Source organism: Thermobia domestica, chromosome 10 (assembly GCF_964235325.1).
Source record: "Thermobia domestica chromosome 10, izTheDome1.hap1.1, whole genome shotgun sequence".
In the NCBI taxonomy this organism is placed as follows: Eukaryota; Metazoa; Arthropoda; class Insecta; order Zygentoma; family Lepismatidae; genus Thermobia; species Thermobia domestica.
In genome coordinates this window covers 141,744,564-141,771,468 of record NC_137463.1, presented here as the reverse complement: position 1 = coordinate 141,771,468, position 26,905 = coordinate 141,744,564, and the positions used below count along the sequence as shown (strand labels likewise).

At 35.2% G+C, this 26,905-nt stretch overlaps 1 protein-coding gene across 6 annotated transcripts in view; it reads right to left on the bottom strand.

The window, feature by feature from the left end:
* The window catches only part of LOC145662754 (NF-X1-type zinc finger protein NFXL1-like), a 582,971-nt gene that overhangs the window by 315,958 nt on the left and 240,108 nt on the right, over positions 1–26,905 (bottom strand). For all 6 annotated transcript variants that reach the window (XM_081728623.1, XM_081728621.1, XM_081728624.1 and 3 more), the window contains one exon: positions 16,674–16,904. In XM_081728623.1, coding sequence (XP_081584749.1) covers positions 16,674–16,904 — 231 coding nt within the window. The remainder of the gene's footprint in view (positions 1–16,673; positions 16,905–26,905) is intronic.

Genomic DNA, 26,905 nt, shown 5'->3' with positions numbered 1-26,905 from the left:
CTTCATGTAGAGCAAAGGCCTTTTCGCGTAATTTACAAACCATGGAGCATAGTGGACAAATAGTTCGTGAGCAGTTCACTGTTCATAACACAGTAGCAGGAGTCTAACGCGAGCTGGAGAACAACACGGTGTTCCTCGTGCGAAAGCATTCACTTGCTGGAGAAAGTACAAACTAGAGGTGCAAGGGCTCGGAAAAAAACCGGCTTTTCTGAAGAAAAAAAAACTCGGTTTTTTCTCCTTCGCTTTTATGCTTGGGAAATTTTGGGCTTTTTTGAAAATTTTGCTTTAAACTGATAAAGCAGACTTTGTTTCGCTTCTCTACAACAAAAAACTCATTTAAATAGAGGTTGATGCAGATAATAATATGAAACCTCGAAAATAAACCACGAATTTCAAAAAGATTTTTTAAAATTCTTAATATATTTACATTATGAATTCCAAAGGATTAACCAATATATGTAATAATATTTAACCTCTTATATACAATAAGTACTTTAAAAATGATATACAAATAACTAGAAAAATTGTATGTAGTATTTTTATTTCAAAATATCACACGCCCTCTTTTAGAAGCAAAATAAAGAAAAACATGAGAGAAATCTGCACATCAAGAGCTTCGTTTCGGGTGGTTCTGTACATTCTTGAAATTTTTCAGTTAAGTTTTAACTTTCATATATTGTATGAATATTTCGAACAAATTTTTCACTGATTGATCCCATACGTAATAGTATGTTACCACCTATCAGGTGCTTCGGATCTGCAAAATCGGTAAAGCTCCAAATTCTGCAATGCACTGACTGCTCCTTAAGCTTGTTCAGAATCGGGAAAGTATTGAATTTTCTGTTCATGGATCATATACGTAATAGACGGTTCATCTGAGCTGAGCGTATGGTTTCCTAGGCTGTAGAATATATAACCACCATCACTGTTTACCCAATGCTGAAGGTTTCTGAATTTTTAACAAGAAAATTCAACATATAGTTACGAAACTTTTTTTTATATAAAAAAGAAAAACTATGGAATATATTTAAAAAGAGTTGAAGAATCAATCACTGTTCCAATTCACAAGAAAGACGACAAATTTGATTGTAATAATTATCGAGACATTTCTCTTAACAATCTATTAATAAGATTGACCCCATACGTAGATGAAATTATTGGAGATTATCAGTGTGAATTTGGTCGAAATCGACCAGATATTTAACATTCGACAAATACTCGAAAAGAAATGGGTATATATTACCCAGTACATCAACTGTTATTGATTTTAGAAAGGCTTACAACTCGGTAAGGAGGGAAACATTGTACAGCATTCTTACAGAATTTGGAGTACCGAAAAAGCTAGATTTATTAAGTGTTTAAATGAATTCCAGAGTAAAGTCCGAAATGCGAGTTTCCACGTCGAGATTGGCCTGAAACAAGGATATGCGTTATCGCCGTTATTATTCAGCTTTGTTCCGGAGTACGCTATAAGAAAAATCAAAGATAGGAACCAGGGCCTAGAGTTGAATGGTATTCACTAGGTTATGGTGTATGCTGATGATGTAAATCTGATAGAACGATCGAAAGAAATGCAGAGGCCTTATTAAACGCTTGCAGGGACATGAGTAAATGCAGAGAAATCGAAATACAAGGAAGTTACGGCAAATAATGAATGCGTTAAAATATCAATTAATACTTTCGACACAGTAGATACTTTCATATATCTTGGATCAGTATTACCAGACCAAAATCATACCCACAAAGAAATTAAATGTCGACTAAAATCAGGAAATTCTTGTTATTATTCAGTTCAAAATATTTTGTCGTCGCGAATTCTGTCAAGGAATTTAAAGCTTAAAATATATAAAATGATAATCATGCCTGTTATGCTTTATGGTTGTGAAACATGGTCGCTTACGCTGAGGGAAGAAGGCAGACTGAAATTATTTGAGAATAAAATTCTGAGACGAATATTTGGACCCAAGAGGAACTGGAATGGGGAATGGCGGAAACTTCATAAGGAGGAGCTACATAATTTATACGGTTTACCAAACATCGTTAGAGTCATCAAGTCTCGGAGGCTCAGGTGAGCAGGTCACATAGCCAGAATGTAAGAAAGTAGGAACGCTTTCAAAGTTTTAACTGGAAATCCAATCGGGAGACGTCCATTAGGAAAACCTAGGCGCAGATGGGAGGACAATATTAAGATGGATCTAGCAGAAATAGGAATACAGAGTAGAAACTGGATTAAATTGGATAAGGACAGAAGTCAATGGAGAGCTTTTGTGGCTACAGAGAGAGAGAGAGAGAATACATTTAAGTTAAGCACAACTGCACAACAAACATGAGTGAGTGGTTAGCTTTCGCGCTTCTATCGTGAAGTCCGGGATTCAACCCCGCATTCGACCATTTTGACAAAAGTTTTTCTTAATTCCATCTGTGAATGTAGAGATAATGCGTGTACTGAGAGTCCTGGCCAACTTACTTTCTAATCGTTTTTAAATCTTTGTTATTATTAATTACCAGCAGTGATGGGCTTGCGAAGAGGGTTAGGGTGGGGATGTCTTTCGGATTGAAGCCTCTACCCCGAAATTAGGGAATTTCTAAAACAAACTAAATATTAGTTTTGCCTTTACTCATAAACTTCAAGCTGTCCTCGAATAAGAAAAATAAAAAAAAAATAGGAATTTTTAGAAAAACTAAGCATTAATAAGAAAAGCCCCTCTCAAAATACTTTTCTAAATCCGCCACTGATTATCAGTATAAAATGGTCTTCAAGGTTGTATCTGGAAGATTATAGCTCAATATACAAACGAAACGAAATATTTGTTATGCCTGTACTCATAAACTTAAACTCCTCTTAAATAAAAGTTAGGAATTTTTAGAAGAAACAAACATTATTCAAAAAAAAAAAAAAAAAAAAAAAAAACCCTCCCAAATATTTTTCTAAATCCGATACCGATTATTTCTATCAAATGGTATCCGGAAGATTATTGTTAAATCATTGCACAGCTACAGTATAACGGAAATATTGAAAAACGTACGCTCTGATGGATATATTGAAAAACACAAGTTTAATTATGTGCTAGAAGCTAGAGTACTAATCTCTAAGAACTGAAACACGGATGACTAAAAAGAAATGATCTAGAGAAGAAAAATGTCGATAATTCAGAAGTTAAAATAAAGTTAAATAACTTCTAAAATTGCCCTTAAATACTACGTACTTTATGTTTACTTTAATTCATAAACCATGTGTCCATCCATCATGATGGTGAATTCCAGAGCGAAATATGGCATTCAGGTCATGGAATCTTATTTAACTTTAGAGTATACTATAAGAAAGCTATTTAAACAGAAAAATCATGAAAATGAAAAAAGCCAAAATTTCCAAAATTCTCGTTTTTTTTCCCAAAATAGCCGGCTTTTTTGCATCTCTAGTACAAACAGGTTATGTGTCTCGGAATGCTAGCACCGGTCTTTAAACGGTTTCTATCCACCAACAAGATCAGCCTTTGATTAATCACAGCCGTCAAACCCTTTAATAATTTCCCGACTGTTAGTCGTAGCATCTCATTTCCCGTGCTCCTTCTTTACTGCTCGACGACTCCTCAAAGATGCCGGTCTTAAAGCTTATGGAGACGTGCGTAAGGAGAAACTGACGATATCCATAAAATTGGCCCACTAGCATTTCCTGAAGGAAATATTCATCTGGAATTGCGAAACATTCACAGAAATAAGATATTTTCCTCGGCAAATGATGATCCACGACTCGCTTATAGGTCTGTAGAGAAACGATACAATGAGTGAGTTATATCGTATAGATGATCAATTGAATAGCCACAAGTACCTGAATATTTTATAATCTGGAGTGCTCTTGGTCAGAGACGTACACAAGAGATGAGTCCTGGGGAGTCCGCACCCTTCCGGAAATCCAGACTTTTCTGTAAATTTAATCTAATTTTCGGGGTAATTCTACAAACTTTAATATAATCTATGCTCACACTGAAATTGGACATCTCGCGAGATAAATTTCTGCGTACGTGCTTGCTCCCACTTGTAAGAAATGCATTTAGAAACGGCATAGTAAAAATTCAGGGAGAGTACTGATCAATTCATATGACTTATTTCGTTCAAGCTTGGTTTCAAGAGGAATTCAATGTGGATTAACTGACTGCGTCCCTGGAGGACCTGGCCTGAATCTAATGAAAAATCTAAGAGCAGAATTAATAGAACTCAACAAGAAACTTGACCTAGAAAACCAACATGGAGAGATGATAAGCCACGGAAGCTATTTTTCAATGTGTAGCAAGAAGTAGCATATGCACACCAATACATCGTCAGCTTAGTTAACTCTATATCAGGACTAAGAGCCGTCGTAGAAGCCAATAGGGACTACACAAGGTTTTAATCCTGAATAAAGTTAATTTTCCCAATACATCAAAAGCTTGTAGCAGAAGTTCCTAACTGTGTTTATTTCTCCTGTAGCTTAAGTTTAATTGAGGTTTAGAATTGCCCGTGCACTTTTACATGTAGCGACTATTTACTGGTAATAAACTCATTATTTCTCGTGGTCACAGATCTAGATTTCATTTCCGGTAGAGAACTTGTTTTTGTAACACTGACAAGTAACATTTGTTTGAAAATCATTCACTTAATTGTAATTTTATGCGGAATATTCGCTGTGACGACCTAACAACGAATAAGAAGAGTAAGTACCTCGCAATGTAATTGAAAAGGCATTGAAATCTACTAACTAACTAACTAACTAACTCTATGGCCTATGGAACTCGGAGGTTCAATGCCGCGTTCACAGAAGCTCTCCACTGACTTCTACCCTTAGCTGACTGCATCCAGTTTCTACTTTGTATTCCAAGCTCTGCGAGATCCATCTTAATATTGTCCTCCCATCTGTGCCTAGGTCTTCCTAATGGTCTTTCCCGATTGGTCTTCCAGTCAAGACTTTGAAAGCGTTTCTACTTTCTTCCATTCTAGCTACATGACCCGCCCACCTAAGCCTCCTAGACTTGACGACCCTAACAATGTTGGGTAAACCATATAACTTATGTAGTTCCTCGTTATGAAGTTTCCGCTATTCCCGTTCCTCTTGGATCCGAATATTCGTCTCAGGATCTTGTTCTCAAATACTTTCAGTCTATGTTCTTCCCTCAGAGTAAGTGACCATGTTTCGCAACCATACAGAACAACAGGCATAATTATCGTTTTGTATATTTTAAGCTTCAAATTCCTTGACAGAATTCGCGACGGCAAGAGATTTTCAACCGAATAGTAACACGAATTCCCTGCTTTCAGTCGACATTTAATTTCTTCGTGAATATGATTTTCGTATGTTAACATTGATCCTAGATATTTGAAACTACCCACTTTATCAAAAGTATTATTTAACATTTTAACACATCCATAATTTGCCGTATTACGGTTCCGATGCACTTCCATGTATTTAGTTTTCTCTGCATTTACTTCTAAACCCATGTCCCTGCAAGCGTTTAATAAGCTACACACATTGAAATCTACACAGCAACAAAAGTAAATACGAAATATAAACATAAATGTATATAAAATATAGTATAAGGAAACGAAAAAACGCAAACTTCTAAACTATAAAAATATAAAAGAAAATATAAATGCATTAAAAAAACATGCAAAATAAGAAAACAATAAACAAATTCTGAGGAAAAGGGTCCATTTTCTATCATGAGAAAAAACGACCTATTTCAATATAAACTACATTTTTCACTGACAAATTTTTCAGTCATCTGAAAGAATGTTTCGCCTAGAAAATTCATAATGCAACAAAAGCTACTATAAATAATCAAGTATACTGTATCTCGAGTGAAATGTAGTACTTTTAAGGGGAAAAAAATAAAATTTTCTCTCATGTATAACCTTGAACACAAAGCAATATATAAAGAGTAGCTGAAATAGCTCTTCTTTGCACGAGAAAATATTTCAATGGCATCCTTTTTTTCATCAAAATGCGTTTTATGGATCCTGAAATGAAATTATAACAACCCAGCTAGATCCAAATGCTAATTTTCAAAATTCATCTCAAATGGTTCAACCGCTACTCCGTGATAATGAGAGAGACAATGTCGATATCATTTTTATATACTGAGAAAAATATTAAATTGCTCTCTTTCCCCCTTCCTTTAAGAAACGGAATTTTCCAAAACGCTGGTCATGTTTGCTTCTTGTTAATAAGAGGTTCCATTACAACCAACTCTCTAACGTGGGAGGTCATGAAATACTTACTTTATGCATACTTTTCGAACCTCTGCTTCTCTATTAGGTTACGAATTTTAATCAAACCAAACATGGTAAAGATACTAATTCGAAATGCATATTAACTATGTTCAGAAATTAATTTCAACCTGATATATTCTTTTTTCTGTAATATTGTAACAGACGACATCAATTTCATTTGTATATATTGTCCATGCTTATTTAATATTCTAGATTTCGCTCAATGGGAGTTATTATGCAGGAAAATGAACGTTGCCTACATTATTCAATATTAATACCATGACAACTGTAAAATATCCCAATTTTATTGTAGTTATTTTCTCTGGGTTCTATACAACTCTATGACAGTGTAATCGCCATAATTTGTAATACAGCAGAATATCGATTATCCTAAGAAGTTCTAAAAAGGAAAACAAATACTGCAAAGCAAAGGAAAACAAATACAAAAACGGCTTGCGTTTTAAACGGCGCGCTAGTGAACGAGCAGAAGCCGAGACAGCGCGACAATTGGTATAAATTAACAAAATAGAAACAAAAATTCGAAAGTAATCAAAAAGTTTCGAACGCCTGGTCCCGGGAACAGCAGCATAAAGTCTATTTAATTATTTTGTTGTACTTCACGCCTTTACTATTGTACGTACAATACTGCCCCGAATTTTGCAACAGAGGCCAAATCTCTCAATTTGATGCTATTCTCTGCCAAGCCAAACTAATTTTGATTATCGTTAATTTATCTAAAATGTTGTTTTGTACAGTATTATCATCACAATTTCTTGATCTACTCAAAGAACCTTTTCTCTCGGCGCCCTGACTGCAACGTACTACAACTCTGTGCACCACGCTATAATTTACCGTGCTCGCATGTTAAACGCCTGACTATATTATACGCATGATATTCGGTTATCTGTAGCTATTGAGACGTTTCATATTATGCAATATAAAACCATTCATTTTCTTGTTGCATCTCGTTTGGATTCTTCTATAAGGACCTATCTGAATAACACTGTAATTGCATGTTTGCAAACAAATATTTTTTTATATTTTAGAAATTTATACGTGTGGTCTTTTACCAAATTTGAATAAAATGATAAGCAGCTTTCCTCATAATGTAATTAAAGCTCATAGTCTACAACATTATATGGAAGAGTAGAAGTGAGTTACTAATCATGACAAGCCATATTACATGTAAAAACGTGGAATTTGGCAATACTCCTTTTATCACGAAATCAGGATATATTATAAGACGGATTTATTGAAATGTGTATCCTAAAAGGGTAAAAAAAAAAAAAAAATAAATAAATAAATAAAATAAAATAATAATAATAATAATAATAATAATAATATTAATATAATAATAATAATAATAATAATAATAAATCTATGAATTTAGAGAGGTAAAATTCAACGTATAGAACTCTTCATTAAAAATGCTTAAGAAAAAAAGTCTTGCCTTTTCGAAAATTCCGCTCCGAAACGGGGAAAGGGATATAGTTCAACCAGCACCCCCCTATATACTTAAATTTATCTTTATTCGGAAACTGCCAAATGCAAAAATTTCCTAAAATTGAGGGTGAGACATTTGGCATAGAAGCTCTCATTAGAAGTAGTAAAATATGTTTCAGCGTCTCAAAACTTTCTTCCCCTAAAGGGATTTCTAAACATAAATTTCTTTTTATTTTCTTTATTCTTAATTTAAAGATACGATTAAGTCGCAGTTACAGTATGTTCGGTGAAGTCTTAATTAAAATAACGAAGTAAATGTTTCAGTTTCTAAAAATTCCGCTCCTAAAAGTGGAAAAGAAAGCATTTCTGTAATATCCAACTTGCCCTTTCTTTATTGAGGAAATGCTTAATCAGGAGATTCTCTCAAGGTGCAGCTGTTTAAACTCTTGATTAAAAGTAAGAGAATACGTGTTCCAGCGTTTTCGAGAACTCTTCTCCTAAAAACGAAAAGAGGAGATTTTCTGTTAATTTAAATTTCTTCTTTTTTAATAAGAGAGTTCTCGATATAAGGGTTTGTTTATGTGACAATTAAACAAGGATAATGGTATTTCAACATCATATGTAACGTTATGTCAAAGTCACGGAAACGTGGAGCCGCCGCCGCCAACAACAACAACAACAACAGCAGCAGCACCACCACCACCACCACTACTACTACTACTACTACTAATAATAATAATAATAATAATAATAATAATAGTGATAATAATAATAATAATAATAATAAAGCTGCAGACGCTATAGCAGATTATTTTTTTCAGTAAGTATTGTTTTTTTTCTTAGCAGTCAGGAATAATACACACAACTCCATGAAAAGTAAAGATAGAAGTGACCTGAGCTCAATCTATCGGTTTTTCCTGACATTTTGGAATACGTATTATCAACTGGGATTTTATTAAAGTATATTTCTCTTTTGGTCACAAACAAGGAAAAGCGAAGGGAAGAGGGATGGATGAATCACGGAACTAAAAGATGGATTCATGCTTGTTGAGCATCATATATCGATTTTCTTTGTATTGATTACTGCTTTTTCAAAATATTAATTGCTTAGTCATGCAAGACGATAAATAAAGAATTGGGAATATTTAGATATATATGTACCATATTTCAATGTGTATAATTCGTGTTTTCTATTCTCTGAATATAAGAAATAAAAAAGCTAAGAAAAAAGTACATCTTATACGCGTATTCAGAGATTTAGCTATTTCAGTTCCCATAAGCTTCCTGATTTCTGTGCTATTTGATAATTTTCCTTGTGTTCTGACAGTTTGCAACAGGATGCCACTTACGTGCAATTCAGTGGGTCAGTAAATGTCAGTATATAATTTCAAACTGTTTCCTGTATAACAGTATAACTGCACACTGTTTCCTTGCTGAAAATATCATTTTATACTTTCAGATATTGCACTATGCGGTGAGAATATATTTTTCTATAAAAATAAATACAGAAAATGGGACTTGTCTTATACGCCAGTCAATGCAGTACTTACCTCTTCTATGGAAGCATAATGAGCTTTGAAGTAGGTTATTATTTACACAGGATATTTCGATGTGAGATGCCCCCTGGCAGCGACTCCAGTGTGCGGGAGTATTTCATATGCGAACTAAATTAAGGTATTCAAAATACTCAACTTTCGCCTAATAAGAACAATAACTCTCTGTCGTCATTTCGATTAACGTTTTCATAGCTTGGAGGCATTAGGCGAATTGACGAAACTTGAAACCGCATTGCAATTACATTTTGAATATTATTAATATGCGAATGGTTTGAAAAAATGTAATTTTCAGAAAATAGAAGTGGTGTATATCATATCTAGATTTTATAAACAAGACACACTGGGTTACGGTTCAAATGGAAATTAAATATAATTTGTAAAACCCAATCAGTCCACTTACAATTTCAATTTGAAAATCGTGAAGTATTTCTGCCGAACTCTATAAATTACTTGATGGGATACGTTAAACAGTTTTTGATTGAATGTATTTATTTTAGTTGCTTTATATACACGGAGTACTGGAGATAGATCATAGAATTCACGATCAAGATACCCTGTATATTCGGACACTATATTGCATCTGGAAAGAAAGAGACAATGAGATTTCGAGATACAAGGCTCCATTTCACGTTTTAGAAACAAGCTTTTAAGAAAGGCTTTAGCAGTACACTCTTTTTGTACTATTTTTGCATAGTTATTTTACATTCTGATAAAGAATTCATGCATGATGCATCTAGTTGTTGCATAGCACTGGTAAAGAAATATTATTTTTGCTAGGCCCTCTAGCTTATCAAAAGTAAAGGTAAGTAGTCCTTGGTTTAAAATTTTAAAAAATGGAAAAAATAACTGAATCCAAATAGCATTTGGCTTCAATATTATTTAGGAAATTCACTTATTGCGTCCTCGTCGTACGAATGAAGCTTCATTTTGCAGACAGGATAATTCCAATTTTCCGTCTTGTGAAGGTATTACGGATTCAGCAAAAAAAAAAAAAAAAAAAAAAAAAGAAGAAGAAGAAGAAGAAGAAGAAAAGTCAGTGTGGACGCACTCAAAACCAGCTACCAACTTAGACAATCTATAGGACAAAGTTGCATTTAAATATTATATATATAACTGAGATTGCTTTCCCATTGAGCTGCTTTTCATTATCAATATTGTTTACAATATAGAAAAATGGATTTTTATATTATTCCCTATCTACACAAAACAGTAAAATATAAGAATAATTAGAGCTCGGATTTCTAAGCAAAATGATTATTTATTTCTACATTTCTAAAAGGCACGCCAAAAAGGTTGTACTTCGTAGTACACACCATGACAAGGAATTTAACCGTTGTTGCTGAAGTAAAAACATATTTTGCTTACTTGTTTTACAACTTCTAATGAAAATTGCATATTTTGCTAAATACACCACATTGCAAATGCGAATTGCACTCCTATGCTTTGGTTCCATAGCCCGAAATAATTTCTTGCAACATTCACTTTTAAAAGCATTCTCTTCAGAGACCCATGGTGTTGCTAATATTTTTATTTTATTTTATTTTTTAAATTTACGCTCAGTGAGGCACTACTTAAAACTTCTCGGTGCAAAACACTATGTAAAGTTTCTAGAAATCTTTCCGATGAAGAATCAGATATTGACGAGGACTCACCAAACAAGCAATGTGTTGCTTTTAAAATGCTGTGGTGACGTATCAAGAACTTTAAAGAACATTTTCATTGTATACATCGTTTTCTAGAGACAGACGCACGAGCTTCATACAAGAAAATTTCAGAATGAACTTCCTTACATACTGTAACACTCTCGAATAACGTAGAATTTAACAAACAAACAAACAAAAAAAAAAATCGTATTTGTTGTTGCTTATTTTGATGATTATTATTTTTCTCAATCGTGCATATTTGCATCCTCATTTTATTATGTGATTGTGCACATAAATTCAAGTTGCAATAATAATAATACTTTCCTACACTGAAGAAAATCCTGCGCGAAGCTTTTTATTATATATATATACATATACATACAGGCTGTCTCACCTAACTATGCGACCTCAAATATTTCCGAAATAACAAAAAAAAAAAAAAATGACAAATCTGGTTAAGCAAGAATGTACTCATGCCAGAGGTCTAAAAATTGTGTACACAACAAGTGCCCCCAGGGGTCCCATCATAGGGCCCCAGGGGCCAACTCGAAAATTTCAAATGAAAATCCCCTATTTTTATTACAGATTCTGATTCTACGATCAAAACTAAGCAACTTTTACTTGAAGCACTTTTTCGTTATTCTAATAGATGGCGCTGTAATCGTAAAAAAATGAATATCATCGTACGTACGTCTCCTAACTTTGCGACCTCAAATATTTCTGAAATAACAAAAAATGTAACAAATCTAGTTACGTAAGAATGTACACATGTCAGGGGCCTATAAAATTCTGTGAACAACAAGTGCCCCCAGGGATCCCATCATAGAGCTCCGGAAGCCAGCTTGAAAGTTTTAAATAGAAACCCCCTATTTTTATTGCAGATTCTGATTCTGCGATCGAAAATAAGAACTTTTAGTTGAAGCACATTTGCATTATTCTACTAGCTGGAGGTGTAGCAAAAATAATTGAATATCATCGTACGTTTGTATGACACCCAAGGCTAGTGATAATCTAAATACATCGGGAAATACACTTGCAATTTAAGTACGTGTCCAATCATTTAAAAGATCTATTCAACTAACATAAAATGAAGTTATCTTCATCTTCCCAAAATTCCAAATAGAAATCCTCTCCATTAATGCAGATTCGGATACTGCGACCGAAAATACGCAACTTTTCATTTAAGTATTTTTTCGTTGTCCTCTTAGATAACACATAAATCGCAAAAATAATAATATCGTTGTATCTGAGGTTGATAAATGAAAAGCTGGTTCAAGAACTGTACATACTGTGTGATGTTTTTGCTAAGACTTGCAATCAAAGTTAGAAGACAAGTTTGTGATAATAATATTCAAGAACTGATATTTTTTCTGTGAGCTTGTGGACACTATGAAAGTTGATTTACTTTAAATCTCCGTTGGGTCATGAAGTTTCAATTAATAATCGGGCATAGTGTCAAAAGAGAATTAAGTTATTCATTTTTGCCATGTTTATGTAGATATGTATAATGCGATTTGATTTGAATATAGACCATGTGATTTTACCTGAGAGAGAAAATTGAAAGTGAACACGTAAGGTTGATCGGTGGATCTATTAAAGTTTAATAGGACATAATTATTTCGTTGTTATGGTTATGTAGATGTGCATAATTACGATTTGATTTGAAACTGCATATAATTCCATTAGAGAAGTGGAAGTCAATATGAACATGTAAAGTTCATCGGTAGATCTAAGAGAGCAAATGGGTTTTTATAAATTTAGTGGAACAAATAACATTTGACCAAAACACACAAAAGTGTCACCCCTATGTCATGTTCTGTAAATACTTATGGTTGATTGTAAATTACGGTTCAGCAACGTAGAAGCCATGATTAGATATTGGTAGCAGTAGGCATTATTACAGAGAACCTCTCAACACTCAAGCTGCATTTCTACTGTATTTCAACTGCTCTCAAAGTAAAGTTCTAACGCTCTTGATGATACGAGGATGGACAATAACCGAAAGTCATGTGCTGAAGTAAGGGTAATGTTTAACGAAAAAATTCGCGTTCCACACAATTCCATTTCGAGTGTATCGTAAGACGCGTTGAGAAAACGGTAACTATAAAGAATTGTAACATTCCTGGTCGACCGGAATCGGCGACAAACAGCTTGATGTTGCAGTCATTTGTTGAAAATACTCAACTTAGCATTCATAAAGCTGCGGAACAATATGACATTAGTCTATGTCTGCGAGAAGAATGTTAAAGAAAATAAAGTTTCACCCATACAAAATTCATGTGATACACCAACTGAATGAAGATGTCTTTGATCGCCGTGTAGAATTTTGTAAAGATATGAAACAAACCAATGATGATCCTACGTTTCTTACCAGCATTGTGTTCTCTGATGAAGGCACGTTCTACCTAACCGGTTACATCAACAGGCGTAATAGCAGGTTTTGATTTGACAACAATCTCATTGGTCCTTTCAAACACACTATACATCCTGAAAAGTTGAATATCTGGACGGCAGTGCTAAATATACAATAATTGGACCCTTTTTTATTAATAACAATTTGACTTCTGAACTGTGTGAGGAGATGCTTCGAAATCAAATAGTTCCAGCAATGAGAGATAATGCAGAAGACAATTTTGAGCACAGATGGTTTCAGCAAGATGTACAAGACCGCACAACGGTATAAATATGCGGCAATTACTAACACGGAATTTCCTAAATAACGGATCTGCAAAAGAGGTGAGATTGGGTGGCCCGCTTATTCTCTGTTTCCCTGATTTATCGCCACTATACTACTTTTTCTGGGTTTATCTAAAACTCCGAGTATTTTTTCTATATCAAACAATACCAACCACTTCGGATAATTTTCGTCAAAGGGTTGTTGATGAAGTTGCACTTATTGAACTGAACGTCACCAGAAATGCAGTATTTCTGTTTTACCATCGAATTGCTCACTGCCAGACCAAGAAAGGTGTGCAGTTTGAGCGTATGTTGTGAAACATCAGTTACACTTTGTTCATCTGCCAATTTTAAACAACCAAGTCGAGAGAGGCAAGGGGACTCATAATTAAGTTCTTCGAAGAAAGAAAGAAAAAAAAACCGGGAAGATACTACGTGACTGGTAAAGCTGATGTGCAGTTTCGCATTTCGTAACGAGGGTAACAGTAATTTTAGATAGCAGGAAACGAAGACAGGACAATGTTTTTTTATTCCCTACTTTCATGTGAAACGGAATTTTCAACGAAGTGAGGGTTATGTTCAATCCAAGTGTATCAGTCACCCCTTCCTAACAATTTAACTGAACTTTGATAACATATTTAAGAAGCTGAATTACAAACTGCATTCATCTTGAGCAGCTTTGACAAGGAACATAACAGGAATGTGTTTATAAACAAAAAATAATTTTGAGTTTTCTCTAATTTAACAAGCTGCATGTCATTGTGACTAAACAAAGTTGAGTTACTAACCTTTGAAATCGTGAAGATCAATAAGTAGCCCTGTATATCAATTAAATTTCTTTGCGCTTTATCCAGGTTTTGTAAATTTGTTCTGTGAAATCTCCTTTGCCATTTGTGCTTTTACGTACCAGTGTGAAATAATGATTTTATTTAATCTGTCCATATCACGTGATATTTAATAAACATACTGGTCTACTTGACCTTTACAATTCTAGGGAAGATGTTTCTTGTTGCAAAATACAAAATCTTTCTTTTCCATATCGTAATTATCTACCATGGTCGCATTAAAATGTAAAGCAATTTTGTTTTATGCTAAGCCTTTTTAAAATACTGGTCACATATTTCGTGCTTTTTAATTGCACATGTATTTCTCGAGTTATTTAGTTTATTATCAATCCCAGGTAGCGTACGATGATATTTCTTTTTTGTGATTACAGCGCCATCTAGGCGGGTAACGAAAAGTACTTCAAATAAAATATGAGTATTTTCCATCCCTAATTTGAGTCTGCACCAAAAATAGGGAATTCCCATTTCAAACTTTTAAATTGTCCCCTGGGGCCTCACGAATTTTATACAGAATTTTATAGGCCCCTGACATGTGTACATTCTTACCTGAATAGATTTGTCGCATTTTTTTATTTCAGAAGTATTTCAGGTCGCAAAGTTAAGGGACGTACGTACGGTGATACTCAGTTTTTGCGATTACAGCGCCATCTATTAGAACGAAAAAGTGCTTAAAGTAAAAGTTGATTAGTTTTGATCGTAGAATCAGAATCTGCAATAAAAATAGAGGGTTTCCATTTGAAATTTTCGTTGACCCCTGGGGCCCTATGATGGGACCCCTGGGGACACTTGTTTACAGAATTCTATAGGCCCTTGACATGTGTACATTCTTACATAACTAGATTTGTTACATTTTTTGTTATTTCGGAGATATTTGAGATCGCAAAGTTAGGAGACGTACGTATGATTATATTCATTTTTTTTTTTTTGCGATTACAGCGTCATCTATTAGAATAACGAAAAAGTGCTTCAAGTAAAAGTTGCTTAGTTTTGATCGTAGAATCAGAATTGCAATAAAAGTAGGGGGTTTTCATTTGAAATTTTCGAGTTGGCCCCTTGGGCCTATGATGGGACCCCTGGGGGCACTTGTAGTTTACACAATTTTATAGACCCCTGACATGTGTACATTCTTACATAACTAGATTTGTTACATTTTTTGTTATTTCGGAGATATTATAGGTCGCAAAGTTAGGAGACATACGTATGATGATATTCATTTTTTTGCGATTACAGCGCCATCTATTAGAATAACGAAAAAGTGCTTCAAGTAAAAGTTGCTTAGTTTTGATCGTAAAATCAGAATCTGCAATAAAAGTAGGGGGTTTTGATTTGAAATTTTCGAGTTGGCCCCTGGGGCCCTATGATGGGCCCTCTGGGGGCACTTGTTGTTTACACAATTTTGTAGGCCCCTGGCGTGAGTACATTCTTGCTTAACCATATTTGTCAATTTTTTTGTTATTTCGGAAATATTTGAGGTCGCAAAGTTAGGTGAGACACCCTGTATATACTTATATATAACTGAAAATTGAAAATTATGAGCACATATATCAGTGAGCTGTCTTTGTCTTATGAAATTTGTTTTCCCTGGAGTCCTAGATTTGCGTGAGAATTATTTCTTGGACTCTTTTCAAGAAATTTCTCGCGCTTTCTCCTAAATATTCTGTCTAATTATAATTAGCTGACGCAATTGAAATTGGTTGCACGCACAATAAAGCAAATGATAATGTAAAGATTTAAAGTAATAGATTACCGAATTTCTTTGCCGTTAGGCTCTACTGTACCAACCAGCCAGTTTAATCAGAGGAACATTATTTTTGTATTATTATTATTTCTAGCGTTTCCAAATAAACTGTTATTAATTTTATTTACGATAATTTCAAATGGTAATTTCTAGCAGACTCGTTTTCCTTTGTACTAAATGAACAAGAAATAGTTATGTTAGTTTAAAAAATAATGGTTTTTGAGGACATTGAATGGAAATTAAGAAGGCTGTTAGCTACACAATACAAATTCCTGGTTAATCAAGCGTGCAGACGATCTCTTCGAACTCTTGTATTTCTGGTTTCATGTTTGCTTAAGTATTTGTATGAGTTTAAGTGCACATGTGTACTTTAACTTCCAACGTCCTTAACGGATAAAAGAGCATATTTACTCGTATGACTGGTGGAGAGAGGAGATGCAATTAGCAAAGATCTAGTAGAGCTTTTGAGTCATGCAAGGGTTAACTGGGGGTGTCTTATTTAACCCTAAAGATCAATAAGTGAACATACACTTCCACATTTTCCTTTGTGGCATCGCTCCAAGCAAAAGTGATTACCACATTCCAGGAGTAGTCCACATGTATCTCCACAAGTCGGTGTTTCCTCTGTGCATGGTAACAAAAATTTGGATTTCCCACAAGGACAAGTACGAGCTTTGGAATCTGGACAATCTCCGCAGTCCCCTGAATGGCATATGCGACCACACTTATGGAAACCACAACTCATGAATTTGTTGCAAACCTGAAAACAAAAATAACATAACTGTAAGCAATCAGCAGATAAACTCGACACATTTCATTTCACAGTGTATCAAAAGAGAGAGAGGGTATATATGTATGTGCATATATAGCTCTGATATCTAGTTAATACTACACAATGTATCAGTAGTGTATGCAACGAAGGATCTTTCGAGCAAGATATTGTGAAAAAATAAATATGAAATAATATATGAATGACCACCGGATAGATATGAAAGGAAAACATTCTGAACTACGTAAACATATTTAATAATTACGAACTTTCGAAATGCAATAATTAGTGCAATATTAATCAGTGACATAGCCAGAAATATATCATGGAGGGTGTTAATAGTTTTCATTTCGAAAAAGCGCACTTTCACAAACACACACATACACCAAGCATTATGTGGTCACTAGCTAAAATGTGGACCATATGGTCGGCCAGAATACTTCATTGGCTCTTGCGACACGAAGTTTAGTATTATCTTTCAATACACAGAGGTGAGATGAACAGCAGGAGAGAGATACAAAAGAATTTTTAGTCTTTTTTAGTTTGGAACGCGATTCCTGACACAAACGTAATAAAAATAGTTCATATGGACCTATGGAGAAAAGAGCTTAGTTCCAGCTAGGGCTGCTCAAAAGTGTGGAAAAGCTACATTGCAACACGCGTTGTTTAAAATGCGAGAGACCGTGGAATGGCAGTCCATATCAGTGTAAATTCAGTCATGCATATTCCACCCTAAAATGCACATTTCATCAATGCGCCATTAAGTGCGCAAGGATTTTCTTACAGGACATGATTCTCAGACATGTTCCTGGCAAAATTATCAGATATGCTCTGACTTAAAGGTGATTCAAGAAAGGCAAAACGTAAGTCTTGAGACCAGTAAATACAGAATGCGTCACCAGGAAGTCGGAAATGTTAGAAATGACAGATGTACAGCTCCTAGTGCTGCGAATAACGTGTGCTGGGCTTGGGATGTATTGTTCTACAGTGCATTTCATGTTTGTTACACTTATAAGCATCAAATATTACTTCAAACCATGTGTTATTGTCAACATGACGAACCCTGCAGCTGGGGTTTCCTAACTTCCGACTTCTCGCTCACACATTCCGTATTCACGGTACCAAGGGTTGCCTTCTGCCAAGTTTGGACCTACCTTTTAAGTCAGAGCATATCTGAGAATTCTACTGGAAGCATGTCTTGGAGCACGCATTGTACTTGCTGAGACATGCATTTTTCGATAACATATGTCTGACTTCTTATACGCTGACATGAATCCTCACTCCACGATTTTTCCTGTTCGAACTTACGATGTTAGAATGTAGCTATTCCAAGCTTTTGAACAGCTCTAGCTCTCAAACTAGCCCCTTTTCCCAACAGGTCAAGAAATAATAATAATAATAATAATAATAATAATAATAATAATAATAATAATAATAATAATAATAATAATAATAATAATAATATACGAGGGCTGTCCAGGAAAGAACAGATGTTTTGAAATAAAAAAGTGACAGAATGAACAAACCAAATTGTATTATATACATTTGAAAGATACACTCTTAAGCTATTTTTCCACGTAATCGTCATGCAAATTAAGGCACTTATCATACCGTGGCAGAAGTTCTTCAATACCGTCGCAGCAGAAATCTGCCACCTGTAACCAAGCTTTTCCACCAGAATTTCATGCACCGAACTCCGTGAAATTTAGGGAAAATGTTCAGTAAGTTCCGTAATCATGAAACGAGGATTTGCATGAATTTTGTCGTCCATTTGCCTCACCAGTTCATCAGACACAAGGCTAGGCCTACCACTGCGGTCTTCATCGTAAACATTGGAACGGCCATTTTCAAAATCAATGCACCATTGCCTCATTCGGCCTTCATTTATTATTCCACGTCCGCACACTTCACACAGTTGGCAATGGATTTCAATTGGCTTGAAGCTTTTTGCCAACAAATACCAAACCTAATCACAGAACGCACCTCACAAGAGGCGGAATTATCTATTGCAGCGCACATTATAAGACGTCACAGAAAGCACAACAAGATCGTCACAGTCCTCATGCTGCCACAGCTGGATGCGTACTGAGTGTGACAACGTTCTGACACCAAGATGGCCACTCTAGCCCCCTCCCCCACTGTAACGATAGCTCAAAACGTGTGGTACTTTCTGGACAGCCCTTGTGTTATTATTATTATTATTATTATTATTATTATTATTATTATTATTATTATTATTATTATTATTTTCAGGAATCATATATCCTAAATGTTGTCAATGTTGTTTCGAAACACCATGTACATATTACATAACAGCAAAGTCCATTTCGGTATCACTGTACTACAAGTGGGGCGGCTTGAGCCGAGTCAGCTCTTCGCTTACGCTGCTGATTGAATAACCATCAACTTACTTATTCTTATTCACCTAACTGGATGCATACAGTTGTGACTTTATTACCATGCTATTGCACGGAAGTGTCAAGCATGTAATCTTATTTTATCTCCCTTTTACTACTTGTTCACTTACATAAATGAGAAGTCAACAAATGGTCTCTAAAACAGCTTTCCATTTCATATGAATAGTTAACTGAATATTTCCTACAAGCTGATAATTCTAACTCTCACAGTGTCAAAATCCGTGTTTCAACTGCAAATATAATAATAATAATAATAATAAATGGTGAGTTATTAATGTTCTGACATCTTGAAACAAGGCTTTCGGTTCGCTGTTACAGAGGTTCGTTCATTTACATTGAGCCGAAATTGAATGTGCTACTTACCAAGGAAATGCTCTGTTGCCACAACCTTTACTCATTATTGCCCGGCATCGAAGTTTCCATTACAGGTAACTCTGTTGTAGCTGGACAATGAGTATTGCTTCCCACTTCTATTTATAATCTTTCAACAGACCAGAAACGGTGCAGACTAAACGATGGGACAGGTGCTGCTTGGGGAGTCCGCAGCAAGACTCCATTGGGCTGACATCTAGAGGTCTTGACAGGAATATCAGAGAAAGGAATTACCCGAAATTCCAATTTTACGTTACATACGGCTGTAAAATTTGTGTGGCTGGATGCCTAGTCTTGGTGCAGTTCAACCGATTCATGTCTTGTCCGCACAATGCTGAGATTTTATGCTGGTTGGTACATATCAGTCAGCCCATGAATCTGGTAGTATCCAGTATTGATTTTGACGTTTCTCTCACCATTCGGTGATGTAGTTTGTTTCTGTAGGAGAAACCGGCCATAATCATGAACCTTTTTTGTGAAACTCTATGCGCACTGGCGGAAAAATGTGATTCTGCCATTGGTTTCAACAGGTGTGTACGTAATTACACGAATTTTTACCACAATATGTCAAGTAAATCCACGTCTAATCAAGTGTAATAACAAACTTAAACCAACTACCCGCGAGATAATGTTCATAAAGCCTCCTGCAGTTTTTTTTTTTTTTTCGCTCAGCCACATGAAACGGTTTTAGAGCATACACACCGCTCTTGTAAACGACTGTGAAGCCTAAATCCCTGTGAATGGCGTGGTTGATTGTCACCTGCGATGTGCGGCATTTACTAGCCATCCCACAGTGTGGGGGAGAATTTTCGGAGGTCGCCGTACCCAAACTTCACGCAATAGCGGCGACGTTTTCTTCACAGGAGCTCGGTTTCTAGCTGATGGGGACGGTGTGGTGGGCGTAGGACTTGGTGCTACATATTTCCGTATAATACGATTCAGAATGGCACGACTTACACGAAAATTAAGCACTTGACGCATTTCAGCGATGACCCACGCTGTGAACTCAGTATCCACAATGAACCCTTCCGAGACTCTGTTCTGTTTCGGCGGTATCAGGACACGCTCGATCACACTGCTCTACTGCGTGACTAATGAGATTCTTTTGCTTGCCTTGTGAAATTTCATGGAGATGGGTTGCACATGTGTGGTAAAGTTGCACACTGATATCGGCTCAATTTGATTTCGTATTTCAACAAATTTTGGCAGTTTTTTGGTACCGTACCATTTCTCACCTTGTAGTGTCATTTGGTAGTGATACTTATTACTGTATGTAGTTCGTGTCCTGCAGTTCCCTAGGAGGGCTTAGACATTTATGACAGTCCGTGATTCGATCCTCTATGTTTTGGACGTCTCCTTTAGACTTCAATAGGAGTTCGGACTTTTTACCAAAGCCGACCATATAACCACTGGACAACACGGTTCAGAGTTCGGGTCAGAACATTCTGGGAAACTGACATAAAAGCTGATTCTAATCGTATTCTCAATGCCTATACAATTTAATAATGCGAAAATAATTATGTTGTATAGGCATTAGTTATTTATGCTGGAAAGAAAAGTAAATTATGGTTCTCTCTTAAACTAGGAAATATAATTATTTTGATAAAGGATAATACCATGATAATTATTTTGATAAAGGAACGCGAAATTTCACTTTTCACTTTAATAAACACTGAAACTGCACAAACACATATTACATAACATTTTGGTACTTTGATTTAAATAATTGAATATAATAATGGAATTTAACACTTGGCCTAATTATTCTTATTACAATCGCGGAAGGCGCGGTAGTCGCGGGTTACCGGTTGAACTTCACTACATCGTTAGTTTCCGCAATTTCGCACTGTCACTTTTCACTCACTTTGATGCTGGAGAAGAATAATTTCTGACGGCTCCAGGGGGATGTCCTTAAGGTTGGAGGGAGGAATTTCCTTACTTTCCATTTTATCTTCTTTCGGGTGGTCTTGAAGTTTTTCCATTGCGCAGTTAGCTCCTTTAGATATAACTTTTGAGAGTTGTCCGAAGGCTTTGGACTGCGTTGCTTTACATTTTTTTTATTTAATATAATATCTTGCACTTATGATATTTTACATTCACTGAATTATGCAGACGTACGTAAACAGCATTTTAGGCTTAGTTTTAATTGTACTGTTTGTACAATTGCGCTTAGCTGAAGTAAAATATTATTTTATACGCACTGCGTGTTTACATGCTGTTAACACACCAGAAACAATTGTCAGACTGATTTGGCTTTTCTCCTCGCCTCTTCGCGTTTCTACTCAACAGAGGCAAACTGTCGATGTCAGACCTAAAAATAACTATGACAATCTATAGGCAGGAATTTTTGGAGACGAAGTTTGCTCCCTCTGCTGAATTTTAGCACCTTATTTGGAGAGACGAAGAGGGTCCACTAACACTTCCGTCGCAGACGCGACGCACACACACATATGAATATTCCTTTGTTTGCTGAGAGAAAAATTCTTAAGAGTGCTTTTATACGAGGTTCACTTAAAAAGTTAAAAGTTTCTTCATTAATATTCGATATGCTGAACCATATGGTTACATACTCTGACTGGCAGTTCCATGACACATATCTACACGTTGTCAAACGACGTCACGCACCACCAAACGACACAATTATTATTCTATTCTCATAGGACTTAACTTGTATAGCTTCACTATCCCTTTCAGGTGCAGTCTGGCTGTTTCACCGGATCCTTTCTGCAAGTCATCACACATTAGACCACTATCCTCCTCGATGGTTGCTTCCAGGGCCTCGTCATCCAACTCATGTGGTCGTCTACTTTGAGGTTCGTCTGAAAATCTCACATCTCCCGAACGGAATATCTGGCACCAATGCCGTTCGTTCACAGCATCCTCCCCAAACGCCTGGTACATACGGCTACTTGATGCTGCAACCGACAGGTCCATTTAAAGTCATACAACGAACACACGTACACAAGCTGCTTCAATACCACCATTTCTCTTCAACATTGGACGAACTATGGCTGTTGTTGGTGTGAAACGTGTCTGTCTTACCGTGGGTGGATGGTGACACCAACACCCGATCGCTTGGCAGGCACGTGCGTGATTACGTTTCCTTTCTGTGAGCTCATGATTACTGGGACGTCAAAAACTACAAGAACTTTTTTCACATACCTTGTATTAACATTCAATTATACAAAGTATTCACATTACCAAAGAAATACCGGAATTATAATAGCATTAACTAACATACACCAACTAAGGATAGCAAAGAGACTAGGAAGAATATTCTTTAGTTTATTCTTGTGTTTATACAGAAATAGACTTAAGAACCTAGAAGGAGAGGAATGACAATTTCAGGTGGAAGAACAAAACAAACCAAAAATAAGAAAACCCAAGATCAATACAAAGGCATAGCTTACGGTTGAATGTAACTGCAGAGAAATGTGAGAAGCTTTTAATAAACTTTTCCCTGTTTATAAACAGTCCTCTCCGGAGCCAAGCAAAACGGGTATCACAAAACCGTTCAGGTGGAACAACAACAACAAAAAAGAGGAAATATGTAACACTTAATTTACCACAACTAATCACAAATTCAATAAAGAAATATAAGGGAATATATAAGGCCCCAGGCTACCACACATAGAACAAACGTGAACCTCTCTGAAGTACGAGTAGTACGTATAGTAAAGCAAATGTATTATTATACTTCGCCGTAAAACATAGGTCGTAGGGTGTTTTGCAGAAGACCAGGAACGAAAACTGAACAAGCTCAGCATAAAGTACTGGAATTTGGTTGCAGCATGGAACTTTGTAGGGAACAACCGTCTTTTCCAGTGGAAATCTAACTATAGAACAACTTTATATTCATTTTGTAACAATAATTTCTAACGTACTTGTAAATGCTAACTAAATAATAAATTTAGCACCTAAGTGTTGTTTTGGATTTTTTTTCTTTGTTTAACACATAAATTAAAACGAATTAGAGCCAAAAGTAACATAAATATACAAACTCTATTATTCTCTTCTTCTCAGATAATCAAAAAAGGAAGAAAAAAGTAATTACTCACGATAAGAGAAGACCATGTATTTAAAAATTTTCCTCAAAAGAATAAACTAATTAAAAACACACACGAAACGGAAGATACTTATCTGATGTTATGACCGACCTTACAAGTAATCTGATGAATCGTCGCACAAAGTGACAGACTGAAAAGCCAAAGGGTTCGATAACTACTTTTATCTAGGAACGACTAATACCCACATCTTGTTTTCTGGGCCTTCTCGTCGCCGCAGAACCGGGTTACTTTCCTTGACTCAGACCTTGAGCCATTACCTGTTCGGACACGAGAAAGGTCCCCAAATAGTTAAGGGAGTCATAAACCATTTTTATGGGAGGGTCTTCAAAACATTAAGTACCGGAAGTAGACCTCCGCCAAACACCTAAAAGCATATATAAGGGAAATTGTAAGTAAACAACCTACAAACACTAGACTACAAATACTTCGTAAATATTTACTGGGCAATGAATATTAGGAATAGTTTAACTAAGTAAAACAGGGCTAATTATCACTGGAAATATAATAGTGCATATACCTCTCCCCCACTTACTCAAAATCCTTCCTTCTTACTAAAAAAATTGTGTTCTTAAAGGCAACGGGGGTAAGAAAAACAAAAGAATGAACGCCGGAATAGTACAGATTGAAATGCATTACGCTAAATTATAGCTGGGGGTTAGTGTTCGATAAATTTTCCTGGAAACAGAGAGTACAACACCACTATGTACTACATTTCAGAAAGACCTTACATGTCTGGTATGATCCAAACGGTCTTTTTAGAGATCTGTGCTGCAGTAGTTGCGTGCGTTAGAAAGGAAACCTATCCCTGACGCCTCATGTATAGTTTCGAGAACTTGTAATTACTTTTCGGTTCTCGAGCCAAATTCTGATAAGGTCATACATTAAGCGTATGGTTTAAATAGTCGTTTTTTGTATACTATATACAATGGTTCAATGGCGTAACATTATTGGAAAGCGCCCAAACTCTAGAAGCTATCCCACCTTGCACAAGAGTGAGTCTACTTTTGTCTTATAGATGAATCTAAAACCTCCCAATATCATCTCTCTTTTCCTTCCACTCCCTCTCCAAACTTGGACTTTGACCCACATTCTTCATTCCCATAAGAATACATGGGAAGCATATATGAATACAACGCTATCCTAACTCATCAGAGGCTCCTCTGTTTCCTCCCACATTTTTGTGCTAATAATGCTTCAACTCGCACTACGATCTAAACTATTATTTGTGGCGCTTCTCAAGTACCAGCGTATAGAAAACAGTACACGGAAACAGTAAGAGTTCATCGTTCTTCCTCATTCTTATTCTACTAGTCCCCTCGTTCATACTATAATAATAATAATAATAATAATAATAATAATAATAATAATAAATAAATAAATAAATAAAACCTTAAGCTTATACCTGAACCCGGCATAACGCTGTTAGTAATCCAGTACTTAACTACTCGTCCTTGGGAACCTACGTGTCGCTGTCAGAAGTATGTCGCTTTAGTATTAAAAGTACATGGAGAATATGAGAGAATCCACTATAGGTGGTTTTTCAAAACAAATAAGGAGTGTTGAGCCTTTTTACTTTAGAATATACGTATATTTGTGGATTCCTAAGATATCTCTTTTATTGAGACAACGATATGTTGACGACACTGTAACATTTTAGTTTAGTTTCAATTTAAAAAAAAAAAATCAAAATCTATTTGAAATATATAACCAGAATCGTAATTCTCAGGTACATTTCATTCACAATTTCTATTCATTCTTTATCTAACCATTTATACAATAGATATCTCATAGCCCATTTATGCAGATTATTCACACCTAAACACATTAGATGAGTCTTTTTCTTTTTTCATATTCATTACTAGCATCAATCACCCGCTTCGCTGGGTTAAATTAAGAAAAAATAGTAATATGTTTCGTTAGTCAGTCACTTTTTACTATTACTAAAGCACTTCTTGATATTAGCCATTTTCGATTATTTTTATATATATCCCCTCTTCATTTCATGTTGCGGGCCACGGTATCGGAAGTGTCATTGTTCACCCCAGTGACCTCGAAAAGTATGAATTCGACACTGATTTTGGTAATTTTGATTTTATATATATATATATATATATATATATATATATATATATATATATATATATATATATATATATATATATCCCTCTTCTCCCACAATTTTTGCGGGGCACAATTTGGATTTAAATTTTATTTTAAAGAAGAAAATTAATATATTGGATGTATCCAATATATTAAAGAATATACATAAAAATACATAAACATATTAAATTATAAAGTAACAATATACAAAATATTAATGAAAATGAAATAAATAAGAAAAATAACTGTTACAGAAATTAACAAGTAAATTTTCTACTTATAAGTGCTATTACTTCTCTAAAGGAAATCGGACTTCCTATATTCCCTTTATTAGTAGAGTTTAACGTACCCGGTATTCAGAGATGACAGGACTTCGGACTTCCAGAAGTCATGTCTATCTCCCAGTGTCGGGTAACTTAATTCAATGCACTTATTTCTATATTGCGAATTTTCTGTATTTTTTATGCAAAGAATAAAAAAGATAGAAAATGGCTCACATAAGCAAATGCTTGTGTGTGAGCCTGATTCTCGTGTTTTATTTATTTTATTATCGTAACATATGAGGTTTATTCTTACTTTCAGCTAACAACAGTTTTTTTTTAAAACATTTTTTAATTCTTTTAATCACTGTAAAATTAACTTTTTATATGTTTTGAAATTACTTTCATCTTTGATTCGGAGTGGGAGTTCATTATAGATCTTCGGAGCTCTGTCATATGTTTGGTATTGAGTTATAAATTTACTCGTTGCTCTAATTTCTAAATTTTTGTTTGTCACATTTCTGGTTATATACGTATGTTTTATTACTTCCAATTTGTTTGTTCTTTTTAACATATATTAATACCTTCTGCAAATATAATTTTGGAAGTGGTAATACTGAGAATTGGTCATAGAGTCTATCTAGTCTACTTTCAAGTCTCTTTTTTAAACATATTCTTACAATATTATTTTGCTGAACAATCAGAGGTTTTAAATGAGTAGGGTAAGCAGCACACCAAATTAATATATCATATGTAAGTATACTATTTACAGTTCG